The sequence below is a fragment of the Clinocottus analis genome, unplaced genomic scaffold (assembly GCF_023055335.1).
Source record: "Clinocottus analis isolate CAN_PGR_092001 unplaced genomic scaffold, fCliAna1.0.p SCAF_17, whole genome shotgun sequence".
Classification (NCBI taxonomy): domain Eukaryota; kingdom Metazoa; phylum Chordata; class Actinopteri; order Perciformes; family Cottidae; genus Clinocottus; species Clinocottus analis.
In genome coordinates, this window is record NW_027175898.1 from 17,177,343 (window position 1) to 17,198,811 (window position 21,469).

General features: G+C 43.9%; 3 protein-coding genes across 6 annotated transcripts in view; 2 read left to right on the forward strand and 1 right to left on the reverse strand.

The window, feature by feature from the left end:
* Window positions 1-3,481: 3,481 nt before the first annotated feature.
* Window positions 3,482-14,482, reverse strand: rbm41 (RNA binding motif protein 41). 4 transcript variants are annotated; one of them, XR_011077673.1, is made up of 9 exons: window positions 14,406-14,482; window positions 13,459-13,575; window positions 13,022-13,214; window positions 12,235-12,439; window positions 11,638-12,104; window positions 10,661-10,808; window positions 10,411-10,549; window positions 10,102-10,160; window positions 3,482-4,494 (listed from the first exon to the last, which is right to left on the reverse strand). XR_011077673.1 is itself a non-coding variant. In XM_068580405.1 (8 exons), exons 1-7 carry the CDS (start codon window positions 14,411-14,413, stop codon window positions 10,413-10,415), a joined length of 1,275 nt encoding a protein of 424 aa, XP_068436506.1. In that variant the 5' UTR covers window positions 14,414-14,482; the 3' UTR covers window positions 3,482-4,494; window positions 10,411-10,412. The 4 variants fall into 4 exon arrangements, 3 of the variants coding, with proteins under 3 accessions (XP_068436506.1, XP_068436507.1, XP_068436505.1); XM_068580405.1 differs by lacking the exon at window positions 10,102-10,160; XM_068580406.1 differs by lacking the exons at window positions 3,482-4,494; window positions 10,102-10,160 and adding an exon at window positions 9,778-10,040.
* Window positions 6,149-6,976, forward strand: cldn2 (claudin 2). The gene has a single exon (XM_068580407.1). It carries the CDS (start codon window positions 6,149-6,151, stop codon window positions 6,974-6,976), a length of 828 nt encoding a protein of 275 aa, XP_068436508.1.
* Window positions 14,483-15,332: 850 nt separating the features above from the next.
* The window catches only part of klf8 (Kruppel like factor 8), a 40,888-nt gene continuing 34,751 nt past the window's right edge, over window positions 15,333-21,469 (forward strand). The window contains 1 exon segment of the mRNA XM_068579762.1: window positions 15,333-15,772. Coding sequence (XP_068435863.1) covers window positions 15,746-15,772 — 27 coding nt within the window. The 5' untranslated portion in view covers window positions 15,333-15,745.

Here is a 21,469-nt window from a genome sequence, read left to right on the forward strand (position 1 = left end):
GCACAGCCTCCTGGGGGAAGAGATGAGCGAGTCGACTACAGTCTGGCGCTCCTTCGTGACGTACTCCGTTAACGAGGAGGTGGATTTAAACTGACCCTTGCTTATCGGTCACAATACAGCACTCACGACGACACGACTCAGTGCCACTTGCGATCATTCGTGCTGCTTCATTATTCGGCGCCAATAAAAGTGACAGAAAAACCCGTCTTTCCCAATATCACGACACATTTGTGACAAAGCTTCCTGTGTTCGTCACCCGCAATCGACGGTGCATCCAAATGGAAAGCGTCTGTCGTGCCAATTAAACAAATCAAGATTTCACACAAATAGAGTGTTATTTAAAACTCCACCTCAACGCCGAACTGAACACGGGTTACTTATGTTTCATAATACCATGTTAGTTCACAAAAAAGTACTTTCACACACCCGCCAATAAGTAAGTAAACATAAAACGGCAACATTCTGGATCGCAGTTTGGTGTGGGCTTGTCTTTGAGAGCGAACACAGGCAAGTTTACCGGCATATCTGTGGTATGTAAAAACACATGGTCCGTATGGAAGAAGGATATGACTAATGTGTGAGTTTAATGGCCCCGGCTAGCACGTGGACACGTTTAAAAGCGCGTGGGCGATTCATTCTCATATTCTTCTGATTCCGTGGGTGGGGTCAGACGCGTTTTCACGGATCACTTCGCCCTTTTCCGGCTCGATTTAAGACGTCCGGATTGGTCGGTGGCGCCAGGGGGAGGGGCCAGACTGGGAAGCGCTGTGATTGGTCAACCGGTTCGCTGCTGGGCGTGTCCCAGTTTGACAGCTGGAGCGCGAAATGAAATGGAGACCAAGTAGCATTCTGTAGCTCACGGCTACGTTGTTCTGCCTTTTGTTGCCATTTATGAAAAATAAGTTAAATTAATAGTTTAAGATATATTTTAGCCAACAAGATTTAAGCACATTATTAACTTTAATCACTTCAACCGGTGTAATATAAATACATTTTATTCTGTCTGTCTGTATATGTATTGTTATTGTGTATTCTTTATTGTTTTTATATTACTGTTAGTTACACTACTTCTTTTTTTTTGTATTTTTACTATGTGAACTTTACCCGTCTGCTGCTGTAATCCTTTACATTTCCCCTCTGTGATAAATAAGAAAGGAATATCTTATTAATGTCTCACACGTTGAATATGAAGCTTCAGCCTGCATCCAGTTAGCTTAGCTTAGCATAAAGACTGTGCACATGTTTTAAGAGGAGTTTTGTATACAGTATATATAAATATACGTGTATGATATTATGTACGTGCACAGTCTGAGTAAACAAATAGACAATAAAGAATTTGAATCAGTGTCATTGCTGGCAGGTTGCAGTTCTCCCTGCTGGCCACTAGAGGTCGCTACAGGTCTCTAAATGAGGCCACTGTGCTCTGTTTGTCAAACTTCTCTGTGGCAGACTGTAGTTCCATGAAATAGTTGTAGTTTGGAGCAACGAGTCTGCAGAACAATGTGAGGAAGCGTCACGCTATCAGCACACGTTACATGCTGCAGTGTCTAAAGTCTGCAGGATTTGTAAAGCGACATAAACATACAATCTCTGAATTTCCATGTCAATTTATTTATATTTTGTTTCTAATTTCTGAGTGTTGTTATACCTAATCATATATAAAAAAAAACAAAATATGACTAATTGTGTTATATGTTGCTGCCCCGGACTCTTTCCCCCAAAAAATGTCACAGGATTAAAACTGAAAATAGACAAAATAAAGGAATTGTACAAATGTACCTATAGCTGCAGTTCTTCATCCATCACATATTTTGACACCAATGTTAAACTTAAGACATTTAACTCTAGAAAGTGCTGTAATCTGCCATCACATAGAAATCAGACCGTACAGGAACATCCAGCCGGCTCACCGCCTCCATCTAGTGGCGGGAGACACAAACTACATCCTGCTTTCAGACCTCTTTTCTTAAGTATTTCCCAATTGAACATATTATATATTTTTTTTATTACTCTTGAAATACATTTATAATAAATAAATATGTCAGAATAATCCCAATACATTGGAAGAATCAATCCTCTATTATAGTGACAGATGAACTCATGTTAGCTTAAGTCAGTGATGAAGGGGAGAACTTTAAGAGGTCAGGTGACCACTTTTGGTTTTACAATGACATGTTTACTGCATTAATGTTTAGATATGGCAACATTTTGTCTATATAATGAATACTTTGAAGTAATTTACAAAGAAACAACCGCTACATATGTGTCTGATTTCAATGGTTATGATGTCGGCTCATTTTCTAATCCCAATTTCCGGTAAATCAGTTCAAAAGAATGATAATCTGGTGATAATCCGCTTTGAGCATTATGTTTTATTTATTTTAGTATTATTATACTTTCTATACAACCAGAAGAGTCGCCCCCTGGTGGTCAGGAGAGAGAATGCAGCTTGAACACATGAAGCATAGACTTCTATACAACCAGAGGAGTCGCCCCCTGGTGGTCAAGAGAGAGAATGTAGCGTTAACACATGAAGCATAGACTTCTATACAACCAGAGGAGTCGCCCCCTGGTGGTCAAGAGAGAGAATGCAGCGTTAACACATGAAGCAGACTTCTATACAACCCCATCATCATTATTTCCTGTAACAAAGGGCCTCAGCAGCTCCTCTGTGGTTCCTCTGAATGGCTCAGTGTTCCTGAGTGTGTGGACGTTGCCCTCTCGTTCTGCTTTGTAGGGGAAGTGACTGGATTACCCGCTAATCCCATTATGATGCTGCTGCAATGCCATGAGGGAGGGGGGAGGAGTGGGATTAGAAACCAAAAAAAAAAATCTTCCAGCAAACTGAGCAACTGTAACTGACCGACACCGGGCCGAACACCTGAAGGCACCTGTGGACAGATTGGAGGACAGCGCCACCAGCTGACGGGGGACGGCACACCTGGCACGGTACGTAGTACTCTGACGCGGTATTCGTGGTACTCTGACGTGGTATTCGTGGTACTCTGGCGTGGTATTCGTGGTACTCTGGCGTGGTATTCGTGGTACTCTGGCGTGGTATTCGTGGTACTGGTGTGTCCCGGTGGCTCTCGGCGTCAGCAGGCTTCCAGCTGATGGATGATGACGGACGGCAGGCGGCCAAAGTCTGATCTCAGCTTTTATGAGCCGTAAATTCTGGATATGTTATGGAAGGTTTTTTTTTTGGCTGAAACATTTATGATGTTTAGATTTAATCAACTACGCTGATGAATAAAGCAACACATAAAATAAAGAGCTGGGACAAAGTGATGAAATAAGTTTGCATATAGAAGAAGCATCAATAACTTCAAAGGAAGAAAGAAGGAATAAAAGTGATTAAATCTGCACTTTAACACTTTATAGGATGATATATATATATATATATATATATATATATATATATATATATATATATATATATATATATATATATATACATAAAGCTTTTAAAGAACTCCCTCGTGTACGTTGTTGTAAGACAACTGAATATAAAACAGAAGAAAAGTGAGAGAACTAAATGAGTGAACAGTCACAAATGAATTATGTAATAATATTAATGTATTAATATTAATAATGTTGATGATTATAATAATAAAACTGCATCTGTACAGAACACAGAAGGATTTCTGTGTTGGTGGAATAAAGAAAGAATTAATAAACTAAATGGAAACTGAAAGTTTGACGTACAGTTAACATTCAGCGTAGGAAGGAGGAAGCAAGGAAGGAAGCAAGGAAGCCAAATAAAAAGATGTCAAACAAAACCAAAGAAATAGATTCAAATAATACAAAGAAAGTATTTTAAACATAATAATCGTTCCTCGTGTTCCTCGCTTCAGGCAGGTTTATTCTATTTATTCTATTTCTGACTTTAATTAAAAACACATTAAAAAATGCTCACGAGCATTTTTTAATATTTCGTCGCCTGAACAGAAACATGAAAGCAACTTTTTATAAATGTTTCTTTTAGCTCTTTTCATCACATTTCTGAATTAAAAAACATGTTTCGCTGCAACAGAAAGACGCTGCAGCACCTGTTTATGTCCAGGAACGCCCAGAGAATGATTAACGTGTGTGTGTGTGTGTGTGTGTGTGTGTGTGTGTGTGTGTCACACTCCACACACAGCGCAGCATCAGACAGAGAGACGATGTGCAGAGCGTCACAGTCTCTTCTTCTGCATTGTTGTCCTGTTTATTGTAACAACAGGAAGTAAATCAAACTCAAAGGATCTGAAGCTCTGAACAGAGAAAAGAAAAGAAAAGAAAAGAAAAGAAAAGAAAAGAAAAGAAAAAAGAAAAGAAAAAGAGAAAAGAGTCTGCAGAGTGAAGCGCTCCTCAGAAGCAGAATGTTCAGGTCTGAGGGAGCAGCCGGAGAGAAGCAGCTCCAACAGAGACGCCGGCGGTGAATATTCAATCTGTGCAGCCTTCATCATCTTCCTCCTCCTCTTCATCATCATCCTCCAGCTGCAACTTCAGCTCCTGCAGCAAAAGGAACAGAATCAAATCCTCAGCCGGTCCGAAGGCGACAGACGAGCTGATCCAGGATCTGCAGCGGCCTCAGGTGTGTGTGTGTGTGTGTGAGTGTGTGTGTGTGTGTGTGGTGTGTTACATTGCTGTCATTTCAGGTGGCAGAATATAAGCTTTAACTCTGCTGCCGGTGACAGTTGAAGACTTGAGGTGACTTATTCTTTTGCAGTATCTGAACGGTTGAAACACTTGAAGCTTCATGTTGTCAAACATGAAGCTTCACGAACGTTTCATGAGAACATTTGAAGAAGTCGGGTTCAACGTTCTCGTTTCATTTCGTTGGATATTCGAGTGAAAGGTTTTTATCTCATCAGAAGTTACCGTCAACAGCCGTTTTTAAGTCAAGATATTCTCTGGATCAGTGTGAACGATGCATGAGGAAACTTTACTGCATGAAACAGCTGCTGAAGTGCAGATTTATGGAAAAACTAATGAAGAGAAATCCTTCAAAGAGGTTTTTATGACTGACATGAAGTCACGGCAGGTGAACGAGGTGAAGTACTGAACTCACAGATTCACCGTGAAACTTCACCAGATGACCACAGACATGAAGACCAGTAATATTAATATTAATATTACGAGAATGAAATGCTGTTCAAAGGTGCAACAGAGGCTTCATCTGATGGTCAGCTGCTGCATTCAGGACAAATCTACACACAAAGCGACAAAGTAGAGAAATAAATGTTTCCACGAGTCTGAAAGAAGACGAGTGTGAGATCATTTGAATGATATCTGACTGTCAGCAGTTCAGTTTTTAATTAAACACGACCAGCAGAGTTTCAACCGGCTGGACTGCTCGTAAACAAAGTGGAGTTTGTGTAAATAAAATGTGGGAAACAACACAAGCAGCTGACTTTGGAGGTGTTGCAGTCGTGGTGCTGTCGGCTCCTCTCGCTGTGAACCTGGTTCCAGACGTCTGGACTGAAGACTCATCCTGTAATCACGGGCAGACGATAAAGACCTCACGCGTCAGCCGCAGCGCGCTAAACAATAATTTAGTGATGAGCGATAACTGACGCTCAGCGGGAAGAATTACAAACGCATCAACAGACCAGTGGAGAAATGTGTGAAATACATGTTCATGTGTTCATAATCCAGTTTATTAAAACACAGTATATGTTGTATGTGATCAGTAAAATGAACCAAAAGTACCTTTAACACGATTAAAAGTAGCTACAGCTCGTCTGAAGGACAATCACATGTATTATCTAAATATAATTAATCAATGATCTCAGGGATTAAACTGGTAAAACAGATTGAGAACTTAAAATAAAATGAATGTTTGAAAGTAAGCTAACTAGCTTTTCTGTCGTAAACACATAACTAGCGTAAAATATCCGGTTGAAGTTAGCGTTTTTAAATTTAAAAGCAAAATAAATTAGCTTCCTCGACCGGCTAGCGAAACCGCAGCTTCGTGTGAGCTAACCGAAGCTACGGCTAATCTTAACTTTATGAAGCTAAGGTCGTGTGAGCTAACCTGAGCGGTTAGCTCACACAAAGCTACGGCTAATCTTGACTATACTTATCTACGTAATATTTAAAGAGTCATGTGACCGACCTGCTTTCTTTCGGGCGGTCGTTGCTCCTCCCTCACAGTTCCTCGACCATGGCGTCCGCGGCTCTGGAGCTGATGGGCTTCTTCCTGGGCCTGCTGGGCATGCTGGGCACCATGGTGGCCACCGTGCTGCCGTACTGGCAGATCTCGGCCCACATCGGCTCCAACATCGTGACGGCGGTGGCCAACATGCGGGGCCTGTGGATGGAGTGCGTCTACCAGAGCACGGGGGCCTTCCAGTGCGAGACCTACAACTCCATGCTGGCCCTGTCCTCTGACCTGCAGGCCTCGCGGGCGCTCATGGTCATCTCCCTCGTGCTGTCCGTGCTCGCCATATCCATGGCGGCCCTGGGCATGCAGTGCACGCTCTGCTTGGAGGGCGCCGCCGCCGCGAAGACCCGCGTGGCCGGCGCCAGCGGGGGGTTGTTCCTCACCGCGGGCTTCCTGTCGCTCATCCCGGTGTCGTGGACCACGCACGAGGTGGTCCAGACCTTCTACCGGCCCAACGTGCCCTCCAGCATGAAGTTCGAGCTCGGCGAGTGTCTGTACATCGGCCTGGCGTCCGCGCTCATCTCCATGCTGGGCGGCGGGATGCTGTGCGTGTCGTGCTGCGACGGGCAGGACGGCGGCGGCCGCGGGGGACGCGGCGGCAGGCGGCACGCCGGGGGCTACCCGTACCCGATGGGGGGCGGCGGCGGCGTGGGCGTGCCGGGCCCCGGGGCGCGGATGACCTCGCAGACCTACCAGAACCCCACGCTGCAGGCGGCCGGCGCCAACGCGGCCGGCAGGGTCCGCAGCACCAGTCACAGCTCCCAGTCCACAGCGCCGGGAGCCAGGAAGCCCGCCGCGCCGGGCTATGACATCACAGGATACGTCTGAGGTCACCGTCACGCCGCCACACCTTCAAGCGCCCGATAGCTTACATGTATTTATGTATTTAATCGCTATATGCTCGACGGAGCAACTGGACAACTTAAATACACGAGTCAACTTATCACAGCGTGTCCTTTTTGACCCGTGATACCTCACTGGGACACTTCTGTCTTTTACATCTTCAGTTTTTCACCATTTTAAATGCATGGAGTATACACTTTTACATGGGTGTGGATTTGTATTGTTGTTTTTTAACGTGTAGCCAAAATACAGACACTCAGACCCTTAACCAAGACAGACTGAGCGATTATTATACATATAGCATAGACCCAATGGGTCCATTGGCCCCAAGGGGACCCAATGGACCCAATGTCCATTGGTTCCCATTGGGTCCATTGGGTCCATTGGGGCCATTAGGACCCATTGGGAACCAATGGACCCAATGGACTCATTGGGCCCCATTGGGTCCATTGGAAACCAATGGACCCAATGGGGCCCAATGAGTCCTCGCCTGAAGGTTCTCTGTACTAAACCCTCTCTAACTTGGTTCTGCTTCCCTTTATCAAAGTCAACCTTTACGTGTTGAATGTTGACAAAATGTAACCAAATCAAAAGTCTGTTTCCTTTGTGATTAAAATTCAGGAACAAACCAGTTCAATGCTGTTCTCATACTAATGCATATTGTGCCTTATCATCATTATCACAGTGTGAAATGTTTTTATTTAGGTTGACATGCAGTTTCATATATTCAGGCTGGAATATGAATAATGTCTGCTGAATGTGCAGAATGATATCAGCAGTGTGGTTTCCCTGCACTGGACCATCTCAGACGTATTTATACAGAAACTAGTGAGAACTAGTTTTCACTTGAGTCTGAGGATCCGCATTCAGTCCCATGGAGTCATGGTGCAGAACGCTGGGCTGACTCGAGACTTGTCGATCTTGACTTATGAATTGACTCGTAACTTGTCGTTCGTGATTTGGGACTCGACTCAGGACGTGTCTCGGGTCTGACTCGGGACTCGTGTGTCTTGACACCAGACTTTATGTCTTGACTTAGGACTGGAGTCGTAACTCGTCATTCTTGACTTGGGACTTGTGTGTCTTGACTTATGAATTGACTTCTCTGTCTTGACGAAGGACTTGTCGTTCTTGACTTGCATCTGGACGTATCTGTGGTCTGACTTGGGACTCATGTGTCTTGACGCCAGACTATGTCTTGACTTAGGACTTGACTCAAGACTTCTCTTTCTTGACTTAGGACTGGAGTTGTAACTTGTCTGTCTTGACTCCAGACGTGTCTCGGGTCCGACTCGGGACTCGTGAGTCTTGACACCAGACTTCACGTCTTGACTTGGGACTTGGTTGTATCAGCAGTGTTGTGTGCGAGTCAGAGGCGATCACTTCATGGAGTCATGGAGCAACGAGCTCCACCGTGTTGGAAACATCCTTCATGCAGCGTGACGCTTCACTTTGTGAAGCCATGACGCTTCACTTTGTGAAGCCATGACGCTTCACTTTGTGAAGCCGTGACGCTTCTCTCTCCTGATTGATATTTTATACTGAGCTCAATACTAAAGAAAGTTTCTCACTGTCATGTTGAACGTCTGCTCTGCGTGTGTCACACTATGAAGGTTGTACATCACATCTGCATTAAAAAGCTCAATAATTGATTGAAGATGTTGAAATATATCAAAATAAAAAAGTCTCTTTAAAACATTTAGGTCTCTTTTGTTTAGAAGGACTTTAAAGTCTAAACATAGAATAACTGGCACATGAAGGTTCTTATATGGAGCAGCTGTTAATAAATAAAGAGCTTTTTGGTGTTGTTACAGTCCAGAATGGGGAAAAGATCACAGCCCTGAACTGAAGGCAAACACAAGATAAACACACAAAGTTAAACACACAAAGACACGAGTTCAGTCCGGTCGATCACAGTTTCAGTTTGATCGTGAGAGCAGAAACAACTCCTTTACTTTACAGTCACCGGACCGTCAGGCTTTATGTAAAGCACTTAGAATGAGTGGAAATTAACGGATAAGGAGCTTATTAACATTAGTATGTGTTAATAAGACTATACCAATAATATCATAAGTTAATAAAAGAGTTTCTTATAATTATTCATAACACGTTTTCTTGACTTTTGAGAACTTAACTTACTGACATTTGAACCTTTACGAAACGCTTCGGTCGCTTTATTAAGATAAATACACATTTTATTATTGGATGTTAAGTGTTGGGTGTTGGATGAGGGTTTACGGAGAAGATCTCAACACACTGGAGGGAAACTGTAATCCAGGTCAGGAACTGAACCGGTTCAAGAGACTCACACATGACCGACAGAACACCAGAGATAAGTGGACACACACACACACACACACACACACACACACACACACACACACACACACACACACACACACACACGGTGGGAAAGACAAACATCATAGAAACATACAGTAGATGATGCAGATGCCGTGTTTCTAGCTGCAGTAAATTATGTAAGTAAATTATCTCCAAATCTTTGCTCTCAATTAAAAAAAATTCCACAAAAAAAAGCTCTCAAAACTAAAATTTGCTCTTAAAAAAAAATTGCTCTAAAAAAAAAAAAAAAAAAAATTGCTCTAAGAAAAAATTGCTCTAAAAAAAAAAAGCTCTCAAAACTAAAATTTGCTTTAAAAAAAAAAAAAAAAAAATTTGCTCTAAAAAAAAAAAAAAAAAAAAATTTGCTCTAAGAAAAAATTGCTCGAAAAAAAAAAAAGCTCTCAAAACTAAAATTTGCTCTTAAAAAAATGCTCTTAAAAAAAAAAAAAAAAAAAAAAAATGCTCTCAAAACTAAAATTTGCTCTCAAAAAAAATCTCCAGCGAGCTGCAACGTGACGAGTGAAACTCAAGAAAAAAAACGCCTGATCGTGTCTTCACGCGACTGAGAACACAACTTCAGTGTGAGGATGAACAAAAGGAGGGAGACGCAACAGGATTGTGTGTGTTGTGTCTTTATTTACCTTCGAGTAGCTTTGGTACAAAGCTTTTACAAGCAGAGTAAAGAGAGACAGCTGAGCGGCTCCATCTAGTGGCCAGAAGAAGAATCACACCTCTACGTTTTATTATCTCAGTTATAAATAACTCACATTTACTGAGTTTAGATGGTGAAGTCATCTGGAGATTCATTAAGTAGATATTTAATAACCTGGAAGAAACAAAATATAAACTAAACGTATTGAATAGAAAGAGGAAGTATTTATATTAACGTCCTTTTGGCATCAAAACTATGCCTTGTTATATATTTTTTGTAAAGTTTTTATGAATACTGTTTCATCAGGATAAGAAACGAATAAAAAAATAAAACATGACTGCACACATTTGATCAAAAATGCAAAGATGGCCACTTTCCATGCAGACAACTATAAATAAATATAAATATGAATACGTGGCGCTACCGTCAGGAGGTTCCTTCTCGTCCTTCTCGTCCTCTCGGCTTCTCCTCCTCTCGCTCCCGGCTGAACTCCAGCACCAGAGGCTTCCCCAGCAGCCGGTACCCGTGGAGCAGCCGCACGGCTCTGTGGGCCGTTTCAGCGTCTGAGAACAAAAGACACGCCGGGTGATCACAGTGCAATGCATCATGGGAAGCAGAAGTCGTCTGCAGCAGCGTGTCTGCGGCGGCGTGCCCGTCCCCCTCGTCTTCCTCACCCGGCAGCGTGACGAAGGCCTGGCCCTTCATCCGGCCCGTCAGCAGCCGGTAACGCAGCGGCGGCCCGACCTCCGGCTCAAACCTGGAGAACAGCGCCACCAGCTGGGCGGCGGAGGCCTGCGCACTCAGGTTCTTCACACACAGAACCTGCAGGGAACACGACAACAACACGTATGTTACCGTTAGAACACGTAGAGCCTCTGGGAGGAACGTCTGACCTCTGGGATGTGACATCAGGAACCCAGAAAAAAAGAAAAGAACCAAAAATATTTAAACCACAAAACTTTTTTTTTAACCCGAAAAAAGGTTTGAACCAAAAAAAATATTTGAACCAAAAAAAAAAAAAAAAAAAAAATTGTACCAAAAAAAAAAAAATACCCAAAAAAGATTTGAACCTTTTTTTATGTGAAAAAAACGATTTGAAACCAAAAAAAAAATTAACCAAAAAAAGATTTGAAGTAAAAAAAAAAATACCCAAAAAAGATTTGAATCTATTTTTTTTTTACGTGAAAAAAAGAGATTTGAACCACAAAAAAAAGATTTTAACCCTAAAACTTTTTTTTTACCCGAAAAAAGATTCAAACCGAAAAAAGATTTTAACCAAAAAACGGTGTGTATGCATGTGTGTGTGTGTGTGTGTATGTTTATGCATGTGTACACAAACACACGTGTGTGAATATGTGTGTGTGTATTTGTGTGTGTGTATGTAATCAGCTCTGTGTCTCTCATGTGGTTCATCAGGTGAAAGAGACGGTGAGCTTTGTGTGAGTCGTCCATTAAAAACACCAGAACATAGAACATAGAACATGCAGCGACAGCTGGGAACAGACCAGTGTGTGTGTGTGTGTGTGTGTGTGTGTGTGTGTGTGTGTGTGTGTGTGTGTGTGTGTGTGTGTGTGTGTGTGTGTGTGTGTGTGTGTGTGTGTGTGTGTGTGTTTCTCTGGTCTGGACTGGGAGCGTTTCATTCCTCACACACCTTGGAGGGTTTTCCTGGCTGGTAGTTCCTGAACCTCGGGATGCTCCGGATCGCCTCCTCCGGCTCTCGGTTCTGCTGGATGTCCTCGTCTGAGATGTTCTCGATCTCTCCTCTGACGGTCAGAGGCCCCGCCCTCGCCGCTCCGCGCAGGCTGCCGATTGGCCGGCTCAAACTCATGCGCGTCTGAGCAGCAGCCGGCGGCGCCGGCGGGCCCGACGCGTCTGCAGAAACGGACTCCGACTTCACCGACGAGCCTTCACCTGACGGATGAGGTCGCCGGTCGGAGGCTTCTTCTGATTGGTCGTCGTCCGTCAGCGAGTCCTGTGATTGGTCGGATGAGAGCGTGTGTGTTGTCAGGTGAGACGCCGCCGCCGCCGGTTTCCCCTCCTTTTGGAGGACGTCCCTGTAGAGAGAGCCCATCGGGTCAGAGGACGACGCCCCCTGCTGGCTCTCCTGGGCGTCTTCGTCTGAGAGAACAAAACCACAACGTCACACACACTCTCTGACCAACGGATTCACACGACTTTAAACTAATTTTCCATGACTTTTCTTCTCCGTATTCCACAGTAATACACGTGAATACATCCCGTACGGTACCTCTGTGGTAGAGCGCTGCGAGGAACCCCAGGCGGTCCGTCCCCTGGAACAGCGCCTGTTCGATCTCCATCTCGCGGCGCGACAGCGGCCGGCTGGCGGCGAAGCGCTGCGGGCGCGACAGCAGCTCGTCCCGGGCTTCGATCTTGTCTCTGATCACCTGCAGACGCTGCTGCCGCGCACCTGGAGACGCACACACGCCGTGGGACTGCGTGGGCGCCAGGACAGGGGTCAGGGTTAGGTAGAGGTTTTTATATATGATATATAGCAGATACATCAGCGCTTCCTCAGAGATTAAGACGGTCCATTTGGCCCACACAATGTCACAAGTATATTTATACATTTGGTTGTTTCACTTGTTTTTTAAATACTGGGCATAATAATCACTGTGTGATGCTCGTGTACATCTTTAGCAAGTGTGAATGGAACAAAGACGAAATACAGAGGCCATGAGGATCTAAAAGGAAGGAGAGTAGACCTTTAATGAGGCCTTACCCAGCATGCAATGCAGTAGAAGAGCTAGTTAACGTTCGTTAACGCTTGGCTACATAATGGAGCTAACGGCTAACGCTAAAGGAGGTTGCATTGAGTTACATTATGATGCGTTTTTTTCGACCAAATTTCTTTTTTCTTTTTTTTTTTTAGAGCATTTTTTTTTTTTAAGAGCAGATTTCTTTTTTTTTTGACGAATTATTTTTTAGAGCATTTTTTTCCATCAGTCTGGGAAAAGACCACAACCATACTGAAACGTCTCTGAATGCAAAGCGGGGGATTTGAACCCAGCGTTCACCTTCTCCGCTCCGTCTCTGCGCTGCCACAGCAGGATCTCCGCCTCCGTCAGGCCGAGCTCCCGCAGGCCGGCCAGGCCCGTCTCCCCGTCCTGCAGCGCCCGGAACTCAGAGAGGCTCCTCACGCCGGCGGCCTGAGCCCCAAACGGACGATAGAGCGCCGACGGGGCAAAGCACTTCCTCTTGGCGACGCACCTGAGGGACCCGAGTGAAGACGCGAGACAGCGGTCATGCACTTCTTGATGACGTTTAACCACTTTTACATGACTTTCATCTACATTTCCATGACTTTTAACCACATTTCCATGACTTTTCACCACATTTCCATGAAGTGTTTTTTTTCATGGGCTTTTCCAGGTGTTATTTAAATTCTATCACTGTTCCAGGTTTTCCATGACCGTATGACCCTTCTTCTGGAGACATAAAAGCGGCCGCTCACCTGTCGATGTCCACGCCGGTGTGCAGCTGCTGCAGCAGGAGGCTGTGCAGCTGCCGCTGGCCCTCCGTCTCCTGCTCCTCCAGCAGCGGGCCGTCCTCACAGGACTGCCGGCTCACTCTGACCGGCACAGAAACAATGGGGTTAGTTAGCGTCGTGCTGCCTTCAGGGAACAGTGCAGTACGGTATTCTGCCCTTTGGTGCACACAGACAGGACCGGATGGTGTCCATGCATGTTTAAAGTGTTTTGCTTGTGAAACTTTGTGAACATGTTTAACTGAATGAAGCCCTCCTGTCTTCAGATAGATAGTGTGGTCAGATTAACAGCGAAACACACAAAGATATTAGTTTCACAATCACAAAACAGATTATCATACAGATTATCACATCACAGGAGGATAATTGTGTTTTGGGCAGAATTTTTTGTTTTTTTTTGTTTAATGCAATAATATAAAACTGAAGATATAAATGTGTTTAAATGATGTTTCTACACTTTAGTGGGTCATTGCATTCAATGTTTCAGATCAACTGACAAACTCAATAACACATACACACATCACCAAATGACATGCTACAAAATAAAAGGCTCTACCCACCTCTAAGAAAAGGTGTAAAATAACATGTTTGAAGTGAAACACGTGAACTAAACCACCGCCAGCGAGAAGAGACGGCTGAAATACTTATATCATTAAACGTTGGCGTTTAAATTACCTCTAATTTCCTTAATTCAATTAGCAACACAAGTGATGAACTGAGAGCTAACGGGAGCTAGCTGGACGCTGCTAGCATGCAGCGGAGAGATAATCAACGCTAAAACACCTAAAACACGTTAAAAAGTCCCGTTTAACGGCTCGTACAGAAACACTAAACACAGAGTAGCGACGTTAAAAATGCACAAATTATAGTAAATGTACTGAAATATAATGATGATAACCGACTGATTTGTTTACCTCCGCATATTTCCGTTTTCTATGCTTCCACTTCTGGACTTCCGGTGTGATGCATCATGGGAGATGTAGTAAAACCACGCCCCGCCCCCGAACTATGAGACATGTGTCATGGTTTCACTTGAGCGAAATAATGCAGCAGCTTAGATTTTTTGGAGGGCATTTTGATGTAAAAAATGTAATACAATAGAAGCACGCGTAATATAGATATAATAAATAAATAAAACAGTGTGTATTTACCTGAATGTGTGTGTTTATTTTCAGCTGTTTGGCTGAATATTGCTCTGTCTCTCTCTCGCTCTCCACATTAAACCTCTGCTGCATGTGTTTTTTCCATGTTGTGAAATATCTGATAAAGAATAAAAAAAACCTTTCCATGCACCACACCTTGCTTTATGGCGAGGGGTGTGGTTATAAACCCTGCATGCGTCAATCATCGGACTTGGCTCTGGCTGCCAATTCCCTTTCATATAAATACCGGAGGTGTCTGTGTAAGTGTGTCTGTGTGTGTGCATGGTGTCATATCAAATGTAATGCTGCAAAGCCTTACTGGATGTATACTCAAAATCGCTCCCGCCCTCCCCACCCAGCTAGAGTGTCCTCAATTAGCCTACTGGCTGCATGACGTCAGTAAGGTGACATGGGTGCTTTCTGCGCTGCCGTGTCCGCGCAGTAAGCCGCTGCAACACGGCATGCATAGATGCCATGCGCAGCTCAGAAAAAAAAATAGTTTGCGTGCAATTTAAACAAATTTAAATGCAATACATAAAGCGCGCGGCTCTCTCTCTCTCTCCTCCCTGCCGGGTGGGTGGGTCGGCCGGGCCGGTGTGTGTGCAGCCGCCGCCGCTGCGCTCCTCTGCAGCGCTGCGAGGCTGCGCAGCTCCCTGACTGACAGAGAGATGAGGGGTGGGGACGCAGGGTGGGGTCACAAGCAGGGAGAGGCGGAGGAGGAAAAGGCAGAGAGAGAGAGCCCAGCCCTTGAATACACGGCAACAACACCGCCGTCAGAGAGAGAGAGAGAGAGAGACAGAGAGAGAGAGAGGGAGACACACAGAAGCTGGCTGCTTTTTGGGGGGAGCAAAGGGAACCTTCGACGCTGCGGATATGAACTGAAAAGACACACTGGAAGAGGCAGGGACCGTGTTTCCTACATCCCCGGCAATTCTACTGTAAAAGGTGGAAAACTAGCCCCCTCTAGCCCCCACCCCCTCCTCTCTCTCCCCTCTGCCAGCATTGAGACACAGCTACCCACCCAAAAAAAAAAAAAAGCCCCGGCCGAACCCCCTCCTGCTCCCGCTCCTGCTGCTCCACCCCTCCGCCGCTGCGCCGCTCCGGCAACCGAGATGCACACGGAGACCCGTAACAAGAAAGTAAGTGCACGTTATTGACTTCGCCCTGGTCAATGAAATAATAACAAACCAAAATATATATCTATTAAAAAATATGTATGCGTGTGGACAGAAGCAGAGCTGTCAGCTCAACATGTGCCAAATAATGAACGCCAGAGTGGAACAGAGACGTTGTATCCTTGGAGACGGGAGGTTCATTTTGCAATTAGAAGAAGAAGAAGAAGAAAAAGGAGAGTTTGCAACATTGTTGCGTTATTAAGAAACATGTCATGTCCACTGTCAACACGGAAAGCTGTCGCGCTGGCGTGTGTGTGTGTGTGTGAGTGTGTGTGTGAGAGGTTAGTTCAGGTTCAATTGTGAAACGCTCTGTGATCCTGAGAGGCAGGAGAGGAAACGGAAGGCAGAGCGCTGCAGCTTGTAGGACACCATCTTAGCTCTTAAAGGGCCAGCAGCCTCTTTATCAAAACACACACACACGCACACACGCGCGCGGGCATGAGCGCGTGCCCTGGGAAGCGGCCAGGTGCCTCCAGCCGCGCGGCGCGGGGCCCCGCTGCCGCCGGAGAGCGCCTCTCCTCGGGCTCTGTGCGTGCGTCGCGTCGGTGAATATTTAAAAGAGGTGAATACTGTTTGGGACGCGGTGTCCCCACAGATGTTTATTTCATGTGTTGTTGTTGTTGTTGTTGTTGTTGTTTTGACGTGAGAAGATGCTGGAGACAAAGTTACAGTTTGGTTTGTGGTTTTTAAGTAAGTTCCTCATGAAGTGACCTTTGACCTGCGCTGTTGATGAGCAGAGCTCACACTGCAGGAGCACTTTGTTGTTGTTGTTGTTGTTGTTTTACAACATTTTTAACCCTTCAATGTGTTGCACTGTCTAATCACTTTTTTAGTGACTATTAATATTCAATTACTTCTTTTAGAATATAATGTTAGAAATAGTAAATAAAAGCTCACAGCATGTCTTCAAACAGCCTTTTGTTTTGGAGAAGCTGGACACATTTATTTAACTTCATCAAAAAGATGTTGTGATGTTGTGATGTTGTGTTGTTGTGTTGCTCGTCCATGTGTTGTACCTGCATGTGTCTCTTGTTCTGAGGTCAGACTCATATTCTGTCTCACTTCATCTCTTTGGTCTCAGGTGAGAGGAGAGAGACCTGTGAACGTCTCGCTGCTCTTCTTTTAAAGTTCTCTCTCTCTCTCTCTCTCTCTCTCTCTCTCTCTCTCTCTCTCTCTCTCTCTCTCTCTCTCATTATCTTCGGGTCCATCCCCAGACTGCTGCACCGCGACATCTTCTTTTGAAGTTGAAAGACTTTCTTCTTCTTCTTCTGCTGTTTATTCCAAACAAGCCACAAAACATGAAGCTTCACTTTCCTGTGAGGTGAAGACTTGTTTTTGTTTTTTTTCTTCCCAAAACACGGCGACTCGCCGCTCTTTCATGAACTTTAATGAGAGAGATAACGCCACGCTGACATGACACGCTGCAGCAGACACTGTTGTTGTACAGAGAGCAGCAGGAGTTTAGTTTCATGTTTCAGACGTTCAGGAAGTTCTTTTCTCACCTTTTGACCCGAGAAACGTTTTATTTTTGTGACGCTGAGAGGAAATCAATTTCCTCTCGTCAACACTGAAGTCTGTGGACTAATGGGAGTGTCGGAGGCACGTGTGTGTGTGTGTGTGTGTGTGTGTGTGTGTGTGTGTGTGTGTGTGTGTGTGTGTGTGTGTGTGTGTGTGTGTGGGATCAGCTGGGCTGGAGACGTGAGAGCAGGGTCAGCTGTACATTCCTGGGCAGGGCATCAGCAGGAGAGGGCCCTCATGAATACAAAGTCTGTGTGTGTGTGTGTGTGTGTGTGTGTCTGTGTGTGTGAGAGCTTGCTGATGCCTCACATAGGCGATGATTAACTATGCTGTACAAAGTTTGATCATAGATAGTGGAGGTTGTGGAGAAGTGCCCGGCGGATAACTTCCTGTTCTGTGTAAAAGCTGCATTCTCTCTCCTGACCACCAGGGGGCGACTCCCCTGGTTGTATAGAAGTCTATGCTTCATGTGTTAAAGCTGCATTCTCTCTCCTGACCACCAGGGGGCGACTCCTCTGGTTGTATAGAAGTCTATGCTTCATGTGTTAAAGCTGCATGCTCTTTCCTGACCACCAGGGGGCGACTCCTCTGGTTGTATAGAAGTCTATATAAATGAATCTTCTCCCCAAAACTGATGAATTTAGGTATAAATAAACACGGATGTTTTGTTACTGAAACACACACATTAGGTCAAACATAAATACTTTTATATTTCCAAAATCTAAGACGATATACCTCGTCTCATGTGACGGTCGAGCCAGAAGAAGAAGAGATTATAAACCAGAGCCTCAGACATCAGGAGGCCTCGGCCATTAGGACGAGCTCATGCAAACATGCGGTTCCATCCACAGCGGAGAGGTCAAAGGTTGAGAAAATACTCATTTGTCAAGTATTTCATTTACAAAAACATCCTTTTTGTTGCCGTGTGGTTATTTCATCCGCTGAGAGTCAGGGATTACATGACCAGAACACATGTGGAAGTGTGTCGCGTGTAGAGGTTCATACGGTCATGGGAAACCTGGAAGAGTCATGGAATTTAAATAAAATGGTTATTTACAGGCCTGGAAAATCTGCTTTTAAAAGAAGAAGCTCAAAATATCAGCAGCATACATTCAGGCATCTTTATAAATGTTTATTCTTTTAATCAAACTCTATTTGTGATAAAGTTATGATATTTCTTGGTCGCTACGTTTCGGCAAAATCAACTTGATGAGACTTGCGGCAGCGTCTTTGCACACGGCCCGTCCATCGCAGCGAGCCATTAGTCACCTTCCTCGTGTGTGTGTGTGTGTGTGTATCTGTGTGTGTGTGTGTGTGTGTGTTGCAGCAGACCTGTCCCGTCTTCACGTTCACACCTTCCTCCGGTCAGCTGCCGCGGTGAGACCCTCGTTAGGGGTTTCTCAGCTGCGCGCCTCCTGGCAGTCTTTAGTCTTCCTCTTCCTCCTCCTCTTCCTCCCTTCTGACATCATCCTCATCCCTTTCCTCAGCTCCTTCCTCTCCAGCAGCTCTCGAGCCCAAAGAGCCCCGTGTTCAAGTCGCATGAACCCCAAATGAGTTCTCATACTTGTGTTATTTTGTAGACTTTTGTACCATCATCATGAACATCCAGCATGATATGAGACAGATTCCCCAAAAAAGCCTCCTGGAGCGTCAATAAGACACCTTTTTGTAAAGATTAGGACCTAAATGATCAGAACCTGCAACAAAAACCTCAATAACACAAAGTCTTGTCCTGTGAGGAAGGAGTTTCAGTCAAAAAACTGTCGTTAATTAAAAAAAAACGTATTTCATGGCAGAACTTTGTCTGAATGGGGCATGCTGGGACATGTTCAGGAGCTTCTGCACTTCCTGTCTGACGAGGTTTCATGAACGTGGGCGGACCAGGAAGTCTTCAGGACTCAAATGTGCACCGGAAAAAAAACAAAAAAAATCTGTCCCTTTTTGTGACTTTACAGTTATATTGTGTTTATAGAATAATTAAACTTAAGGGTTTCTTTAAGGAAACTTAAAGAAACCCTTCTTTTCTCACAAGCGTTGCGCTATTGTCGCAATTTAAATGGAGTAAAACAACTGTGTGGTTGCTGAGAAAATTAAGTTTACATTTTAAAAAACAAGTTTTTTTTCTTCGAAAAATCGGTCGTGGTCTTAAAGAGACAGTAACTTTATTGTTTCAGTAACTTTGTTGTTTCAGTAACTTTATTGTTTCAGTAACTTTATTGTTTCAGTAACTTTGTTGTTTCAGTAACTTTATTGTTTCAGTAACTTTGTTGTTTCAGTAACTTTATTGTTTCAGTAACTTTGTTGTTTCAGTAACTTTATTGTTAACTTTGTTGTTTCAGTAACTTTATTGTTTCAGTAACTTTGTTGTTAACTTTGTTGTTTCAGTAACTTTGTTGTTTCAGTAACTTTGTTGTTTCAGTAACTTTGTTGTTTCAGTAACTTTATTGTTTCAGTAACTTTGTTGTTAACTTTGTTGTTTCAGTAACTTTGTTGTTTCAGTAACTTTGCTGTTTCAGTAACTTTATTGTTTCAGGACTCTTAAGTTGACGTTGAGACGTTTTAAGTGTAAATCAAAGCCTCTGACAGCGAGCCGACCTCGTCTGTTTGTCTTCCCCTGAAGGCTTCAACACACACGAGCTCGTGAACGCGGCGCTTCTCAGACGTCGGAGCGTCCCTGAATGCGTCATCGTTTGAGTGAAACCTCCTGAATCTCAGCAGCAAACTGATCAGATGAAAAACCATCAAACGATGTCTCTGAGTCTGTGACTATTTGTGCACATTGAAGAAACAGGATTCATACACGTTCTGACCGATGGATTGACATGACTTTAAACCACATTTTTATGATTTTTAATCACATTTCCATGACTTTAACACAATTTTATTGACTTTTCACCAAATTTCTATGACTTTAAACCACATTTTTAAGATTTTTAACAAAATTTCTATGATTTCTAACAAAATTACCATGATCTTTAACCACAATTCCATGATTTTTAACACAATTTTCATGATGTTTAACGGTTTTCTTGACTTTTAACAAAATTTCCATGAGTTTTAACCACATTTCCCTGACTTCGAGCAACATTTTCATGATTTTTAACACAATTTTCATGATTTTCAACCACATTTCCATGACTTAAAGATCCCTCTGAGCGTCCTGTATTCTTGTGTTCCACTCAGACATTTTATTCTTTATTTATTTTTATTTTTTTTATTGTATTTCAGTCTAAATGAAAGTAGCTTGAACTCCTTCTTTCCGTCCCGCTGTGACTTCAGAGCCTGAAGCAGGAGCACGAGGAGCTTCACTTGAGGAGAACCCGGCGCGCGCCGGACGCCATAAATTGCTTCCTCGCCGTGGTTTTAAACGTCCAGAGGTGCGCTTTGTAATTTACAGGCCGTGTGACCGCAGACCAGGACGCTCTGTCTGTGAGCGTCTGCAGCATCGCTGCTCCTCACATCTCCATCTTTATGAGCCGCTCGTCTCCTTCTGAGTGATTTATGACGCGGCGGCGACACAATAAGCTGCTTCATCACGACATTAAAGGACGAAGGGGAAGAGTTAGATGGCAGCAAGGTTTCTGATGAGATATATATATATATATATATATATATATATATATATATATATATATATATATATATATATATATATATATATATATATATATATGCACGAGGTGACTGAGGACATGTGAGAAAGGGCAGAGGTCACAGAGGTCACTCCATCCTCCTGAATCTGATGTTTGGAACGTTTGGAAGAAGGAAGCGATGAATGTTCACTGATTGAATAGTTCCAGATACTAAACCTCTTTATGTTTTAATAAGTTTGTTGGAGGTCTGGAGCTGGAACTCGCTCTCGTTGGTTAGATGTGAACTCCAGTGTCATGTTTCATGTTTCATGTTTCATGTGAACAGTCTGCAGCTCTCTGGATGAAACACCTTTATGATAATAATTAGTATTTGTTGGCGTCTCTTCTCCTGTCAATCATCCACATGACGGGAGGAGCAGAAGGATGACGGAGAGAGCGAGGAGGCGTGAAGCCACACACACACACACACACACACACACACACACACACACACACACACACACACACTGGGAGCAGCGTGGCCATCTGTGTTGACTATACATTGCAGTGA